The 18,606-nt window shown below is 36.4% G+C and overlaps 2 protein-coding genes across 3 annotated transcripts; both read right to left on the bottom strand.

Moving 5' to 3' along the window:
• Nucleotides 1-95: 95 nt before the first annotated feature.
• Nucleotides 96-12,166, bottom strand: LOC140046141 (uncharacterized). Of its 2 annotated transcripts, XM_072090680.1 has the most exons (16): nucleotides 11,817-12,166; nucleotides 9,811-9,989; nucleotides 9,141-9,459; nucleotides 8,513-8,836; nucleotides 8,038-8,157; nucleotides 7,638-7,854; nucleotides 7,012-7,171; nucleotides 5,940-6,159; nucleotides 5,398-5,535; nucleotides 4,847-5,055; nucleotides 4,116-4,305; nucleotides 3,315-3,572; nucleotides 2,018-2,174; nucleotides 1,619-1,677; nucleotides 834-1,103; nucleotides 96-500 (listed from the first exon to the last, which is right to left on the bottom strand). In XM_072090680.1, the coding sequence occupies exons 1-16, from the start codon at nucleotides 12,136-12,138 to the stop codon at nucleotides 391-393; spliced, it is 3,252 nt and encodes a 1,083-aa protein (XP_071946781.1). In that variant the 5' UTR covers nucleotides 12,139-12,166; the 3' UTR covers nucleotides 96-390. The 2 variants fall into 2 exon arrangements, with proteins under 2 accessions (XP_071946781.1, XP_071946782.1); XM_072090681.1 differs by lacking the exon at nucleotides 3,315-3,572.
• A 2,285-nt stretch (nucleotides 12,167-14,451) lies between these two features.
• On the bottom strand, nucleotides 14,452-17,529 carry LOC140046135 (uncharacterized). Its single transcript, XM_072090673.1, has 4 exons — nucleotides 17,267-17,529; nucleotides 16,429-16,680; nucleotides 15,943-16,155; nucleotides 14,452-14,775 (listed from the first exon to the last, which is right to left on the bottom strand). The coding sequence occupies exons 1-4, from the start codon at nucleotides 17,462-17,464 to the stop codon at nucleotides 14,500-14,502; spliced, it is 939 nt and encodes a 312-aa protein (XP_071946774.1). The 5' UTR covers nucleotides 17,465-17,529; the 3' UTR covers nucleotides 14,452-14,499.
• Between the last annotated feature and the right edge of the window lie 1,077 nt (nucleotides 17,530-18,606).

Below are 18,606 nucleotides of genomic sequence, written 5' to 3'. Positions count from 1 at the left end.
ACCGTTCTTATAGGGTATAATGCCTTTTAGCCTATATACAGTTAGTCATGTGGATTAACAAAGTGAGAGCAAAAAAAACCCAGAAAAAATCATCAACTTTACACACTATTATATATATTTATTGTATCTTTGAACATGAAAAATAAAAACTTCGAATAGGCCATTTTGTAGTTTAGTTATTAAACCAAATGAATGAATAAAAGATGAAATAAACTGTCAACTTTAATCCTACCCATCCTTTAGAGGTGTACTAAATGGTTTCTACTTGTCAAAACTGTAAGACCTATGTAAAGATAATATTCTTGAATGATCGTCGTCGTCACACCCAAAACCAGACTGTTTAAGACAACTAAAACGAGAAAGCTGCATAATCGTTAATCTAAAAAATACTTATACACATGGTTGTGTATAGTTGGCAGTCGATTGCAAACAACACTGTTTCCAATTTAGTAGTCTTTGCCAGTCGCCGTTCACATTCGTATATATCCCGTCATAGGATGCTATAGAGTGAAATAAAATAGATAGAATATGTTAATGTATAAACGTAAATATAGAACATGCAGATCAAAGTAGAGCTGTAGCTTGGTGGTTAGCGTGCTTGCCTTCCTATCCTAAGGTCCGGGGTTCAATCCTGACCTAGTACCAGGGTTGTAACTCACGACTCTTTCAACTCCACTTCCTAAGCCTCAAATAAGCACCTAAAATATTAAATAGTTTATCCATCCTGTAATTGGCGAGTCACTCGCTATTGGATGCGTATGAAATAAAAAAAGAAAGATATTATTTAAGCTTTAAAACACAAATACGATAATAAATAAAAACCGTCTTCTTACCTCCTATATTTCCAATGATATAATTATTAAGAATATTTGACTGATTCAACCAATTAAAATCATCTTCTGCCTTTACTGGCACGTTTGTTATTGATACAAACGTAGAAGAGTCCCTTATTTCGGCATACATCCATGACATCATCACATGCCAGCTACGTCCATTATCAATGCTGCGCACTGCCGTGCCACTTGTATCAGAGATCTTTGTGCCGTATAAATGGAACGACTCCGAATCGTAACCTAGAAGCATGCTAACGTCTGGTGGCAAGCCTTCAAAAGTGGAAAAGTGCAATTCTGGTCAGTTTTATGAATTGAACGATCAGCTCAGGAAAGAGAATGTATAACTAATTGCAACATATGTCTTGTTACAATAGTATGACGCATACCAGACTCCCAGTCACCCCAGATTACAAATCCTTCTCCCTATTTATGCCGTTTATGCATTACGTCATCCATTAATCAATCACGCATAACGACTTGTAACTAGTGCCATCAAACTTTAAATTATTTTAAGTATCATAATCCTGAGGAAAGGTTAAATCAGACTTCAATAAAGATATTAGGCCTATTGAGGGATCGTACCATCCATCCTCACTTTACAATAACCCAGTGACACCCGGGTGTTACAAAAAAATGAGGATACACCGATAACAACAAACGTCTGTGACAATCAAAATGGCGACGTAATTCCTGACTAAGTTTTATTTATAAGATATTCTTACAAACGCATTTCCTCAGGAATTGTTTTTATAGGTGCCTTTAACGTAGACGTAAATAATACTTACGTGACCAAGTTTGTTCATCAAATCGTTTCTTCATACAATATGATCCCAACATATTATTTCTACGGGCAGAAGAAAAACAATAATAAACATTGTATTTGTAGAAGTCCTACTAAGGAGACACGTTCAGTACAGGCCCAAAACAATTCCCTTTCATAACAGTGTCCACTGAATAATAAGGTGTTGATCCTCGTATTAAAACTTATTGTGCCTATTTAGTTCCAGAGGGGGAGGGGGAGAGAGAGAGATATAGAATTTGTATTTTTGTTTGTTATACAACTTGTTTCACTACCTGTGTATCCATTAATATATGTAGTGAAAATGACCAGAATTGTACTAGGAAGATTTAAAACTACATTTTAATTTTGTTATTAAACAATAAAAACATTAATAAACACGCACCGTGTAAAGTTATAATAAAGTCTATTTCCGAATGCATCGTCACTGTATTCTAATTTGGACGGTAAAGAATCGCAAACAAATAGTTGATCATCAACTACCATGAAGCCTCGTGATTGTTCACCAAGGCCTGACTGGAATGAATTGGAGACAGTACAATCTGAAAATAGTATGGATAATAAAAATATCGTATTAATTATGGAAAGGTGATCTCACCAATATAGCATACATCAATAATTCAGACACAATTTATAATACGTCTCTGTTAATAGAGACTTTTCCCTAAAAAGAGCCAGAGGAAATATTTATTTTAGCACTACGGCTAACTCCTAAAGCGTGGTTCCCACTAGCGACGCAACGCAGGGACGTAACGCAACGCAAGTGAATTGACCAATCACAAGCGATGTCTTATTCGCTTGTGATTGGTAACTGTCTATAACTTCGCTTGTCATTGGTTAAAACGCTTGCGTTGCGTTTACGTCCTTGCGTTACGTTCTAGTGGGAACCAAGCTTTAAGCTTATGTTCCCAATAGCGACGCAACGTAACGCAACCTACGCAACGGAAGAAAATGCCCTTCCAACAATTGTGTTTGCCCTCGCCTGCGTGAAATCAAACCTGCGATATTTGCAGCACTGTTGTTGCGTCGTCGATTCCCACTTGTGATAACGCAATACAGCACTTTGCGTCAATACGTCGTTGCGTTGCGTTCTAGTGGGAACCATGCTTAAGGGACATTCAAATAAAGGGGACACGTACTATTTTGTGTCCCTAAACAGGGTTGTACTAATATACTGTACATTATATCCTTGCATACGTCGAAGCTTATTGATCAAAACGCAGAGAAACTGTTGTTATCAGAACTACGATCGTATCATGTGCAAAGTTTATAATATCAACAGTCTAAATACTATATACAAACCAAAATCTATGTTATTATACAATACAAATGTGGTGTTAAAACTATTATAGTGCGATAAAACATACATCTGATAGAATGCCAAGCCGCCAGATCCGAACCATCTAGGCCTATTCTTTAGCCTGCACAACGAACGGCATTGCCACTTGACGGGACAGAGACGAGTTTACTCATACATAAAAGCACTGTGAATGCATTGCTGTTAGCTTATGTATCTCTCAAAATATAAAACGTACATAAAACTCTGTCGTCTGTAAAAGAACAGTTATCAGGCATACACACATAAGACAAATAAACAGACCAAGTGCCTTGTGTGGTGATAACTATAAATGGCGTGATAGTGAGGTACACTGTTTTGCTACGTTGAAGAACTATACTAATACCGTAACAATTTTCTCCAGGGTTGCCGATATCACAAAATTCAAACCTAGAGGTCGGATCTGTTGTATAACACCAGGCAGTTGGTTCGTTATCGGGGTTACGGCAGTGGTTGTGACTGCCTAAACCCGTATCAGGATAATTGCTTGGAGTTCTTGTATGCCTATGGGGTGTCTGTGATGTCCAAAGTTGGCACGTTTTCCCAGTTACGGTGATATTGACTGAGCCTCGATAATCAACAGCATCTGTCATTCTATAGCATTCTGGAAATACGGCCACATAGTATGTTAATGCGTTGTCAGTAGTCAGAGGCGGATTCAATGCGGGGCCCAAACATTTCACAAATTGTAATGCAAAAGATAGGACATCAAATTAAGTTCAGCAATTCATTTCACTACTTTAAGGCCCCCCCCCCTCCCCCTATTTCAAAATCCTGGATCCGCTACTGGTAGTTAATAATGGCGTGCTCATAGCAAAGTTCACACTTGTTTGGTGAAATGAACGGAAAATGACCATAGCAGTTTTCTCCAGATCACCATATCATATCATATATATAAAATATATCACCAGAGGCAGAGGGATCGTTATCAACGTTACGGCAGTGGTTGTGATGGCCTTTTAGATTATTTTGTAATCCTAAAATAATTACGTTCTTGATTTTTACACGTTTTAGCTACTAGAGGGCCACGACCGGCCTACCTGCCTCTTGCACCACTCATCTAGAGTGGTGTACGATGAGGAACGGTAAGTTATGTTTAATATTTCTTGCTTGAAAAAGAAAAAAAAACAACGGTGCTTTGATATACCTGTATCATTGAAGTCGTCGTAATAACAACCGAACAACTCCACTCTCATGCTTGCAAAATGATGCAGACAGTAACGTTCTAACTTGAACATAACATAGCGAGCATCGACGGCTGGTAAAAGGCTGTGGTGCTTTACAATACTCGGGTCAAGTATACCATGTTCAAAATACGTTTTGTTGTTTGGATCACTCTAGAAATTATATAAAAAAGCAGAAAACAATTACAATCTTCAAACAGACACACGCGATCGACTACCCTTCAAGAGGTATCGAATATCCGAAGGTAAATTATGAGTTCTAACATTAACATTTAACATTCATTGACAAAGAGTCGTTTTTAGTGGTAGAAGTATATTGTGCTATTGGTAATGGCAGTACAACGTTATGTTTTGTTGTGTGTCTCAAGTAATAGGTTCTGTCCAGGCCTATTATTTACATGGGTAAGTTGGTTACGTATGTACATTTATCGCTGTCGTGTCGCTATAGGATCCAACTAAAGCGTGGTTCCCACTAGCGACGCAACGCAAGGACGTAACGCAACGCAAGCGAATTGACCAATCACAAGCGATGGCTTATTCGCTTGTGATTGCTAACTGTCTATAACTTGTCATTGGTTAAACGCTTGCGTTGCGTTTACGTCCTTGCGTTACGTTCTAGTGGGAACCAAGCTTAACCGGATCGATAATTCAGTCAGTAACGGACTCATAGGCCTACAGTAGATGTCACATTTACCTGTATTCTGGGTAAAGCCACCTTATAGACGCCTTTCTTTGTACCATAAAGTAACTGAAAACTTCCAATCGAACCCTGAAAATCATGCAACGTTCCGACCCGCAAGCCGCCTTGTGTAGCTATGCTCGTTATAGTTGCTTTATAGAGTAGATCTATCGCTAGCCAACTATCATGGTTATCCAGCTCATGTTTTCGGTATATTTTCCAGGCTGTAAATGTATAAGATTAAAGATGATGTATTATGTCTAAGTACAGTAAAACTTCTATTAAGGGGAAACCTTATTTACATAACAAAGAGTTACAGGACATCAAAATTGTCGGCAAGGGATGTTACTGGATTCTCTGGTAATATGTCTCTGGTGCCAACGGATTGGTTCTACTGTATATTGCATAGGACAATATGATATTGAGGACCTTGTATATGTCATTGGGCTGGATGGGGTGGTTGGGGATGGGGGAGGCTTTTGCAGCACTTGTGTTTAAAAACCCTGTCAAAAGATATATAATAAAATAGCATCTATAATCAAGTTCAACAGATGCACAAAAAGTACCCGTATTTGTCATGTTTAACCTGGCATTGTGCGCAGGCGCGTCTTCATCTGGGGCTTCTGATGACGTAATCTGGCAGTCTTTTATGCGGCCACTTTCCATACCAAGTGCCACGGGTGACGTGCAGCGCGGGACCAATCCTGTAAGGTTAGAAATTAATGTACAGTATTAATAATAAAAATAAGACAATTTAAATACAGTATAATAATCAATTGAATATATAAAACTATAAAACTTTTTCGAGTTAGAAGGCAATGTATAATTATGTATATTTCCAATAGGACGCAACGCAACTACGTATTAATGTAACACATTGCGTAGTCACAAATGGAAACCACGCTTAACTGGAAACTGGGGAAAATCGGTAGATTATCCCATAATGTTCTGTTCGAATAATGTGCAACCGTAGTTATTTATCGCATACTTTGGTTTTCATATTCATGGTACCAACGCGGCTTAAAGTCCATCCGATCATCATCATTAAAACAAAAGCATGTGTGTTAATAATGTTATTTACACACAGTACGTCAAACACACTACGTACCTAAGTCAGGATGAGTAACGTCAATCGTGATCAAATTTTTGATTTCAAATAAATGATTCTCTGCGTATTCACTTCCTTCAAAATACGTTTGGTTGTAAACAGTACTGACAAATATTGTTCCTTTGCATATATTTTTCTCTTTAAATAGGCTTACGTCCGATGAAACAGAAAACGTTACTTTAAACTGAAGAGGTTCTTCTCCTGGAAATATATTGGACGTCTAGAAAAGGAGGAAAGGACAGCTCACATAATTGTTAATAGAAATGGATACATTTCACATTAGCAAATAAATTAATAAATACTGAAACTTATGCGAACTTCAATTTTGTTGCTAAATAGTGTTGCATACATAGTTGGTATGGTCTCACAGCTTTGTAAGTTATACATATTATATAACATATAAATAAATTCTTGTCATTTGATTAGACGATTGCGGGTCACATGGCGTGCAATAGTACGCAGTATATTGAACGGTCGTTCAATAGTACTTTTACAGATCTTTCATGCACGAAAAAAAAATCTTTTCGCTTTTTCGGTCAATAATGAAAAATTATATTTCAACTTCGCCTAGCATTCACCTTATGCTATTATGTGTACCATTCCACTCATTAACATTCATTATTTGCATATTATTATGTTATATTCAATTCCATGTAATTATTGATAGTATGAACAAACAATAGAGTTTTATCAGTTGCTGATGATTATCTTATTTTCATTTGTGTTCGTTCATTCTTTCATTCGTGTGTCCGTCCATTCATTCGTGTCTTCGATCATTCGTTGTGTTCGTCCATTCATTCGTGTGTTCGTCTATTCATTCATTCGGGTGTTTGTTCATCTATTCATCACTCATGTGTTTGTTCATTCATTCATTTGTTAGTCCATTCATTCGTGTGTTCGTTCATTCATTCGTGTGTTCGTCCTTTCATTCGTGTGTTTGTCCATTCATTCGTGTGTTCGTCCATTTATTCGACATGTGTTCGTCCATTCATATTACGTTAATTTAAGGGGATATCTATTGTTAAATGAAGCAATCCAATTAGTAAATGTCGCATTCTATTAAAAAACTCACCAATATTTTAACACCATAGTTTGTTGGGATGACAGTTTCTGAGCAGTTAGCGGACACATAATTAAATAACTTCGGAAGATAAAACATTATGTACACGTTGGCGGCCGTAATAGCCGATTGCATGGTTGGTTTTAGAGTAAAGTGTATTTCAATCAAAGATCTGCAAAAGACATTGACAATTATAATAAAACAAATTCGCAGTAATTTTGCTCACAAGCAATTCGCTCTGTGGTCTAGGTCTAGAGGTTGTAGTTGATTGCAATTACCATTCTAGATAATATGGTAGACACGGTTTATGTTATTATATTATTTTATTATTATTATTGTTATTATTATTATTATTATTATACTAATTTGAGCAGTGTTTCCCATCAAAAATATACATACGATAGTAATTTATTATTATATTTACAATTTATAAAGTTGTACATATAAACATTTATGTTCACACATAAAAGAGAACCCTCACTAAAACGTTTGTTTACATCTTTGTTATGTTTATTCGACAGCAAAGATTAATTTAAAACCTGGTGTTTATTAGGCCCTGCGAAAATCGAGCTATACCGTTAACACTGCACTCGATCAAGAAAAGAATCCTGCCTGACTGTTTGATAATATATACTTACTGTACAGTATATGATAGGGAAGAATCGAAGGCATAGGTTAACATTAATTCAGCCCTAGCTGCTTCTGGGCGGAATACGCTGATTTCTGCTGCATCGGTATTTTCAAGAATACCGTCTTGGTCCACGGTAGCTTCTATAATGAAGTCTCCGATTGAATAAGGCCTAAATGAGAAGTTTAAGCTCATTTGGAACCGCTCACTGCTTGTAAATGTTGCTCCTAAATAAGAAATTAATGTGTTATTACGTAATTCTTATGTGGTATTCTTATTTTTGTTATGATAATTATGGCCCGTAATTGGGATTGTAAAATTATTTACAACTTTAGAACAACATTCAAGAAATTTGATTGGTCCACGTAAGTTGACACGTGTTCTCATCCGTTCTTTTAACCATCACATACCTTGTTCACACACAACATTCATAGTTAAACCTTCATCGCAGGATCTGGATACCCATGTTCCATTTATATCCATAAACGCGCAGTTCTTAGTAGAATCACATGTCTTAATTGATTTCCAGTCTAAATTTGATAAGATTATTAGAATGTTAATAATGTTGTAAAAATATAAGAAAAAAGAAGGTAATATGAAGTGAATTTAAACAATTTAAACATGGTAGGCCTACCAATTAATTATCTTAAATCAGATAATTATCGGATATCGGATAATTTTAACTTTTGACCTGAAGGAAATTCGTTGCGGTGTGATTGGCTAATTGGTTGGTCGGTAATGTCTGCACATGAGCATCTTATTTTTTAAATAATTATCTGATTAGTTAACAAATTAACCAATAATTTTGTTATGGCCGCGGAAACACGGTATTCAATGTAAGAAATTATAAAGAACATATCGTTCTAATGTTAATGGTGGTCTTACTTGAATATACAGAATCATCTTTTGCGGAAATCCAACGCCATTCTCCTTCTACCGATGAATCAGACAATCCCAGCCACATGCCTTCAAACTCAATGTAAACTACATTGTCAGTTACATTCACTAACTGTTCAGTTTCATTCACCAACTGTTCAGTTCCATTCACTAACTGAACAAACATGTTTTCCTCATACGATTCAACAATTACCAAAGTACTGCTATATTGCTCACACATGCCAACGGCATCAGAATATACACTGCTCTCCCCCACGTAAGCGTAACATTTGCTGCCACCGAGTAGCCAATTCTCTGGACATGTTGGTGCAACTATAAAAACAAGCAAACAGACAGACTAATAATAATAACTAAACGATTTATGCGGGAAAAAATTGAACAGTGAACACACGATGTTGTCACTTTAACAGGACAAATAATTGTTGAATAATTTAAATCAATAATTGTAATAGTTTGAAGCAAAACTTTGCGTGATGATACTGGACGGGAGTTGGCAAATACTAATATAGATTAACATAATATGTAGGCGTCCTCATTCGGCCGGATGTATCCAGGATGAAAAATGAATATACAAAAAAAACATTGCAATGGTGAACGTGATTTTAAAATTACGTACATTCAAGTTTGTTGACTGGGCCTATTTCGATAACAAGTTTTTTGTTAGCAGACCCGTCTTCATCGGGATCGACGTTAAATGAAATGGTGTCATTTATATCTAAACCGTCACCAATTGTATGGACATCGAACGTTTCTTGTACAAAATGGAATAGAATAGGTTCTGAAGCGGACTCTCTAAGACGAACTTCAACTGATACAGACGTTCGTGATTCCCGTAGCAATAAAATGATCCGGCATGTCACGTTTGAAAACATTAAAACGTCTGGAGTCGGTGAACATTCCAAAGGGTATGGATCCGGTGTAGGTATTTCGGGGATCTGAAAAAGAGAGTAAAATCAGCAAGTATATCAAGGAGAAAAGGTAAATTTATAATATTGTTAAGCTTGCATTTCATTGGATGCAACACGACGAGGTAGGCGTAGACGCAAGTGAGTTGACCAATCACAAGCGATAGTTTGGGTGATCTACGCGTCATAATTGGTCAAACCACTTTAACGTCCTTGTGCCGCGTCCAATTTGTATTTATACATTTGTTTTTAGATTATTTAGAGGGTTGCTAGGCTTAGTTAGTCCCCAACGTATTTAACGTATTCAAAACTCGGTCCCCAGTTGCTCTACACGGACGCCACAAATGCGCATACAGGTTCTCAAAACAAAATTAGGCTTACCTCGGGTGATGGGTCTGGATTATAAGTAAAAGATGACTGAGCTTTTACAGACTGAGTGGGTGAATAATGGGCGTGTATATAGAATACATTTGAGCCCGACGGATGCAGATTGCACATATTATGCTCTACAGTCACGCTAATTCTCATTTTGTTGTAATTCCCATTGTTGGTAACATATCCTATTAAATAACAATACATATAAACGTGAAATAGTATAGAATGTTCGATTCATCACACATTTATTGGGCATGAGTTATATTAATATTATCCTGGATTTACATAGCGCCTAATGTTGTGAAACCTCTAAGCGCTGAACATTATTACTCCGGTCATTTTTGCATCAAACACGTATGGAAACATACTCCCATAATGCAGCTAGTAATCATCAAAAAGTTGTGTCTTAATCTAGCCGGGTACCCATGTATACACCTGGGTGGAGAGAGGCAAACGTAAGTAAGGTATTTTGCCTAAGGATACAAGCAATGCGTTTCACGATCAGTAGTCCAACGTCCAACACACTGCGCCACACCTTACAATAGGCGGAAGGAATAGAAATATGATTTTTTTTTAATTACTCAACCGAATTATTCTGATAATCAAAATGTTCTATAGGCCTATTCCGATATAATCCAATAGGGTTGGTGAAATTCAGTCCAAAATACGCAGAATTTTTTCCAAAATACGTCAAGTTGAGGGCGCTATACTAATCCAAAATACGCGAGTCTTTCCAAAATACGTCGACTTGAGGGCGCTATTAATTTCCCAAAATACGCGATTTGTCCAAAATACGTCAACTTGAGAGCGTTAGTAATTTTCCAAAATACGTCAACTTGAGGCCACTATTAATTTTCTAAAATTTGAAAGTTATCCAACTATTATCCGCTATCAGTCCAAAATACACAGAATTTTTCCAAAATACGTCAACTTGAGTTATCCAACTTAAAACAACTTTTGTAGCGCTATTAATTTTCTACAATAAGAAAGTTATCCGACATACCCTCCAACTTGAAGGCACAGTTTTCCAAAATACGCAAATTTTCCCAAAAAATATTCGAACCTTCAAAACGCGAGGCTGTTTTAAAAATTACTATAAAGAATTGTATCTTCAACATTGAAAAGATGAACCATTAATTGAAAGCGATGTTGGGCTATCGAGCTCGGGAAAAATATCAATTTTGTAGATCACCAAATATATAACACATCACCTATGACAATACTTGTACATGCTGTTTTTAGCCGGTTTATGCCTCATTTCTAGCTACGTCTGGCAATGCAATCGTACATCGTTCCGACATTATTATATTATAGGCACTGTCTATTGACTGATGTTGGCACATATTTGTTTTTATTCAGTACACTCTCAATATGACACATTTTGGACAAATCGCGTATTTTGGAAAATGAATAGCGCCCTCAAGTTAACGTATTTTGGACAATTCGCGTATTTTGGAAAATGAATAGCACCCTCAAGTCGACGTATTTTGGAAAGACACGCGTATTTTGGATTAGTATAGCACCCTCAACTTGACGTATTTTGGAAAAAATTCTGCGTATTTTGGACTGATGTTCACCAACCCGACTCATATAATCATGGAAAACACTTAAATCATTTGTATGTTTCCATTAGAAATGTTACAATACGAATTTACAACAATATTGCTTATTTATATAGGCCTATGCAGACGTATCTAATTGGAACAGTTTAACTTTTTTTCATTATGACCTACAGTTTTGAAACAAATGTAATTATTGTCAATTGTCAATTAGAACAACAAAATCTACATATATTTACTTTATTTGTAGGCCTATGTGAATAAATAAATATAAATTACTATGTTTTAGTTGTCTTTGAATCATTTGTATTATTTATTTGTTTTCTACTGAACCAGTTTGAAATCAATGATTTAACACTGAAAGTTTCATTCAGTATAAAGACAGAATAGGCCTAAATAAATAAATAAATGGCCCCAAGCGAAAAGAAAAACATGACACTTTGTACAACTTACCAGAGTTGATCATTCTACCCATCATTACGCTTCTGCCTGGAATTCCTTCAGTTATTTCTCTATCTACACATGGGATATTTTGTCCGAAGTTATCAGATTTACTTATTGAGGTTATTCTTAAGTTACTGCTGTCAAGTTCCGGTGATTTCCATTCCGGAACTAGTGTGTATGAGCGGTTTTGATATGCGGGTATAGAGAGATAGAAATTAACAGTTCTCCGATCACCAGATGTCGAGCTTGATGACACGGAAGACACGACTGGTTCTTCAATGTCAGGGTCATACTGTAAATAGATGTAATAATAATAATTTATATAGCGCATATCCACTAAAAAGGCGCTAGCAACCACATGCTGTAGCTGATTTAGAATCCGATTTCTTTATTTATCAATTAATTTCATATGCCTCAGAAAAGAGGTATAAGGTATTAAACAACAAACAAAAACGTTAACTTTCTATCTATTCTCATGATACTTCGTGATACTGAAGCGGAAAAACCCTACAAATTCAGTTATGTAAAAAACAATTGTGTAAAGCAAAGGACCTAGGCCTACATTAGGACCCATCCTTTGGGTAACTTTAAAATATTGCATGGCATCTGTCCCTCATCCTTTAATGAGTTTGTGAGATAAAGTGAGAGGTGTGAATTTGATACATGCATGCGTTTAATATATTGGAAGGCTAAGACCAATACATTTTTAAATTCATCGTTTGTTTTTTTCCTAGTTTATGGGAGCAACTTCTCAATGAAATTAAACAAAGCTATAATTTCAGACTTAAAAGCCCAACTCACCAAACATTTGATCTCAAAATATTATGTTGTAATTGTTTATAGGCTATTGTTTATTCAATGCAGCTTATTCTTAATTGGTGTATCCCATTATAACTTTGTTTTGTTTTGTTTTTATTAATTTTATAATAATGATGGAGTAAGAGCAGTTTTCTGTTTGGGCTCATGCCTATTACTTGATCCTGGCAAGATGAAATGTAAAACGTACTTTTAAGAACTTTTGCCGAATAAATATGATTATCATTAGTCATATTAAAGGAGCACTTTCCTGTAAAACAAACAAGGGGAATAAGGACGACCCACTCTTTGGGGACTACCCTATTCAGAGGACACCCTTTTTAGGGTACAACTTTCCAGTATACTTTCTTATTTTGTGTGTGTATCGGGCTCACATGTGTCAAAAAAAAGATTAATGCGGGGCGCCCGTCTTTTGACAGCGTCTCTCCTCCTATTTACATCACCCTGTCAACCGGTACGTCAACAAGTAAACTAATTTCAACTTCCTTCCCTCCTCTCCCTCATTATTTTTGTTTTCGTTTATGTTCCATTTTTAATGTTCTCCTTTTAGGTGTTGCAACAACGACTTGCCATTCATATTAGACACTTATAACCAATATCGGTCTTTCTTTATTTTCTGTGTTTATCGGGCTAACATGTGTAAAAATATATTTTAACACTACGCCCACCTCTATGCAGGTGGAACTTAGTATTAAAGCATGGTTCCCACTAGAACGCAGCGCAGCGTAACCCAGCGACGTATCGACGAAAGGTACCGACGATCGACGCTTCGCAACAGTGCTGCAAACATCGCTACGGGAAATAAAATCAGTTTGATTTTACGCAACAACCAACGCAAGGCAAAATACCACTGGATCGGAAAATATAGTACAACACGTACGCGGGGTGAACAAAAGGTCAAAGTCTACGCCGACACGCTAACGTTGACGCGCAACAACCATGTTTGATTTCACGCAGGCGGGGGCAAACACCATTATTGGAAGGGCATTTTCTTATGTTGCGTAGCTTGCGTTACGTTGCGTCGCCAGTGGGAACCAAGCTTATCTTACGGATTCCAATTGGTAAGCATTTTCTTCTTCCAAGCCGACGACTAGTATTTCTCTGTCTACCCGGTCCGATGCTAATGGCTCTCCGTTTATATGTATAGTAACGTTGATGTTTGTTACGTTGGTCACTTTATTTTGTAATACAAGTCCAAGAAAGAGAACCAGTTCCGTTTCATCAGAATCAGTTTCTGAAATATAAAAATAAACTCCGATCTAAACAAACTTAACTACCAATTATGCCTTATACAAGAATCTCTGTTTGTTGACACCCTTATGATGTTGGTAACATGGCTAATTTTTCACCCACAATCAGTTATGCCTGATAGCCCAGAATGATATTAAAGTCCTTATTTGACCAAAACTTGTTCAATTTTGCTTCAAACACTTGCACAGATGTTGAAGTATGAATGGAATATTTTATTTATACTGGGCGACCTCTTCAGTCAAAGACTGGTCTCTCAGAGAGCCCAGCTATTAGTGACTGTGATGTACTAATACACCGGGGTAAACCCCGGGGTTACCCCACCCCTCCTACTCGTCTCGAAAGATGTACTAGGTTTATAGTACTTATCCGAGAAGACTCGTTCTACCACCAGAACCATGGAGTGAGTGAGCCTCAAACCCTTGGCTTCGTAATTACGGTTCCACTGTCTTAACCGCTCGGCCACTCACTCACTCAGGGATACTTTGTTGTTGCGTTTACTAAACAAATCATATGGCAATGCGTACCAATGATTGACCTCAGTTCCAACCTCTTCTTCCTTGTCGGCTTATAATATTATTGGGACATAGTTTATAAATTCAAACGAGATGAATTAAGTAGAAATTAATTAAAACTTACGGCAGTTTATTAATGCCCCGAAGTCGTACTTCTTACCGCCCGACGCTGTTGAATCAATATCTATATATCTATAATCTGCACAGAAGGTTCCCATATTGTAAAATGTTTTCTGGCATATAACAATGTCATTTAGTCCATTAAAGTCAACATAGGCTGTAATCCAGTGCGCTGACTTTCCTTTAACTTTTATATTTATTAACATCGCTTCAGGTTGGTTAAAGTAGAGAACAGACGGGAAATCTACTGTAGCATTAATAAAAGGCTCCTAAAGGCAAATGAAAAATAATAAAAAAAATTATATTATAAATTCGTTTATTTATTATTTATTTCAGATAAATACTCATAAAGAATTACACTCCTTGGTAACAAAAAACTATGCTTGAACTATCCTTCCAAGGCAATATCAATAGACCTTCGATACATAATACATATATACAACAAAAAAGAAATATATATTATTAATGAATGAAATTATTATTGATTTTACCCCATTATGGTACAATGTTGACTTCTAAAAAATACTTACTATATAACACCTAATTAAATTCCTGTCATTTGATTAGACGATTGTGGGTCACATGACGTGCAATAGTACGCACTATTAAACGATCGTTTAATAGTACCCTTTTTCGTTTTTTATGCTATTGCTTTTAAAATACAACAGCGCCATATTCTATGTTGTACTTTCGCGCCGCGAATGTTATTGTTATGACGTTTTCGCGATGGATGTACATTTTGGAGAGATATAATTTAGATCAGAAAGGAATTTAAATTATGGGTTAATAATATTTAATATAATTATTAATACCAAATGTTCTTGTTTTAATCAATGTGAATCAAAATGTAGGCTTTGGCTCATAAACATTCATTATTTGTATACAATTGATTGTTCTAATGAAGACATTATCACTAGAATTGATTCATTTTAAGAAGCTATGCATGGAGTTCATAAAAAAAAGACACTTCTTGCTAACAAAAACCATGATTGCACTATTCTTCAGGCAATAATAATAGCAATAATTCAAATGTACAGTACAGTACAATTTCGGTTATTGGAAAGTTGACAATGTGTTAGAGACGTGAATGGTATGTTCTTTTTTTTTATTCAATCAAAACCAACAGCGATAATTACCGCCACTATAACAGCTTTGATACAAACAAAGCCAGGACTGTTTAAAGCACCTTGATTGGTCCTAACATTGACCAAGGGCTTCTCTCGTCCAGTGCCCATTTTCACCAGAGGAAAGGCAGATACTAGATGCAGGGGCTGCCATAAGTGTCAGCAATGCTGATTTAAAATGCCAGCTCCATATACAGCACCCGATAATCCTAGATTGTCTCCCATCCAAGGTCTAACCAGGCTCAACAAAAGAAATCCTTTTATGACAGTGTTATTAGTATGTAAGATTAAAATAAACTAAATATCTCATACCTCAGTAGTAAGATTCGTAATAAAGCTAAGTTGAGCAATTTTTAGAATTTCGCCATCTTGTGTTAATGTAGCATTCATAGTATAATTCGTATTGTCAAGTATATCTTCCATGTTAGTCAAAATGAATGTTAACCCTATTTTAACCATTCGTTCTTCAGCGAGGCTTGCAGAAAAATCTGCTTCACTTCGAGTATAAGCAGCATATTTATATCGCTAGAAGAAAAGACAAATATATAGGCGAAACGAAAGTGATGATAGGGGTTCCTTCCGTCTGCGATGAGGCATGTCAGTTGAGATGGAAACACCATAAAACACACAATTTGTTTGCTTTTAACTTTTACCATTTTAAACAATAACATGGAATTATTTATAAAAAAAAAGGAATTTCTGTATTGTGTGTTTACATTGTGTGCATACATCCTTGGGGTGCGCATTCAAAATCAAAATATACTTTGTAAGGTTACATTTTAATTCACAAATTCTTACCGTAGACGCAATATAACTGTGTGTATCCCGCATATCTGCACCACTTTTATCCTGTAGTTGTGGTTCTTGTGTGAAATATCCAAATGTTCGTATCTCGGGGTCAGTTTCATACTCTGTTGACACTTTTAGTCGAATATTTCCGAAAAAATATTGAGGAAAGATGGCGGTGATCAAAACAGACATTTTATCACCGGGATGCATCACTTGATCTCCCTCTGTACGTTCCAGGTCTAGTTTAATATCATTATCTATCTATTTAAATAAAAATAAACGGTCAATTTCAGAACAGTTAGCTCAAACACAAACTCGACTTTGGAGTAACCTTTGAAAATTATATATTGTAGAAACTTGTCATTTTTATTGAAAAGAAAAGAATTTTTTGTAGCCCAAAATCTATTAATAATGTTTTAACGGTAAAGGTGAACCAATATTATTGTTTTTTGTTTGTTACTTGATTCGTTCTATTAAGGTGTTTCAAAATATACCACAAATCGCTTGATCATGCCGACATATAGGCACCGCTTTCTAATAATTCAGTTTTACGTTGGGGATAGTACAAAAACATACTCTCGATAACCGGCAAGTAGAACTTACAAAGGACAACTTGCCCAAGGACTATATTTTAACAACGTGTTAGGGATGTACATGATTTCAGAACCATCGCGAGATTAAGGATATCGCCGCACGCGCTCGCCGTACAGCCGGCCGTCGCAGTAAATTGCTGTGACGTCACAGGTGCATCGCGATATCCTTAATCTCGCGATTGTAAAAATATGTTCCTCGGTCGAGTTGTCCTTTAAAACGATTACAATTTATTTATAATAATACAATAACTTACTATTACAGAAAAATTTGCAGTCAAAGTTGTAGAAGCTCTAATTTCATTGCCGTTATACGTGTAAGAAGCGTACCAAGTGTAGATTTGGCCGTCATTGAGCTCTGAAATATCGTCTACCGTAGCCATTGCAAACGATACTACAATCTTTGAATCTACATAAACATTAACTGACGATCCACTCATAGAATAAATACCCATCTGAAATTACAGATAGATAATTAGAAGCATAAGAATGTAATGGATGCATTTGTAATGCGCTTTATACCAAGACTCCCTTCGTGTTTAAGCGGTGGCGCTCATTCGACTACCCACGACGATAAGGACTAATTATAGACCAGTACACCGGACGGCATGCAAACTAGATTTACACCGGACCTCCAGTATACAGTCCTTATCCGACAGATGCTTGAACCTGCGCAATGCTATGGCCATGGTTTTGCAGCGCCCTGCCTTAAAGTACAATTAAATACAAAATTAATATATAATAATGAAAATATAAATTAGATTTTGTCCTATACATTATAAACAAATATCTCTCCTACTACACAATAATACCACAAAATACTAAATTTAGGCGTATTAAACTGGGAACCGATAACAAAACAGTCTGTAAAATCATCCATTTATTTAAAGAATTTATTGTTATTTTATTGATTCTTTTTCATTCAAGCTAATTCTAAGGTGTGGTATTCAGGAGAAAGTTGGTCAACAAATTTAGAGTTAAAATACAAGGCAGGTGCGAAAGAGAACTATTGGTAATCTTAGGTCTTAGGTCTCGTGATCTTAGGTCTAAGGGGTCTTAGCTTTCGTGATCTTAGGTTTTGTGACACCCTGCTGCAAACATCGTAGGTTTGCTTTCACGCAGGCGGGGGAAAACCCAATGAGTGGAAGGGCATTTTCTTACGTTGCGTAGATTGCGTTACGTTGCGTCGCTAGAGTGAGACCAAGCTGTAATCACAAGTGGGAACGACGACGACAACAGTGCTGCAAACATCGCAGGTTTGATTTCACGTAGGAGGCACAGGAGTAAACACAATTATTGGAAGGGCATTTTCTTAAGTTGCGTAGATTGCGTTACGTTGCGTTCTATTGGGAACCACGCTTTAAAATACAAACACAATAAATTAAAAAAAGAATACTTACGTCGCTAACGCCGTGATGACTGCTTGTAATTCCAATACTCTTGGTTGTTAGGACAGGTGAAGTAACTGCTCCGAATTGTATCCCCTCTTCAGTTGAAGCAAATATATACAAGTTAAACGAAGAACTTGTGTGTCCAGCGGGAAATGTAACCTTAACTTTACCTCGAAGAACACCACCGACGTAAAGTTCGTCAATAT

Source organism: Antedon mediterranea, chromosome 4, assembly GCF_964355755.1.
Source record: "Antedon mediterranea chromosome 4, ecAntMedi1.1, whole genome shotgun sequence".
Lineage (NCBI taxonomy): Eukaryota > Metazoa > Echinodermata > Crinoidea > Comatulida > Antedonidae > Antedon > Antedon mediterranea.
The sequence above is the reverse complement of the archived record's forward strand: the minus strand, read 5'-3'. Positions and strand labels throughout refer to the sequence as shown.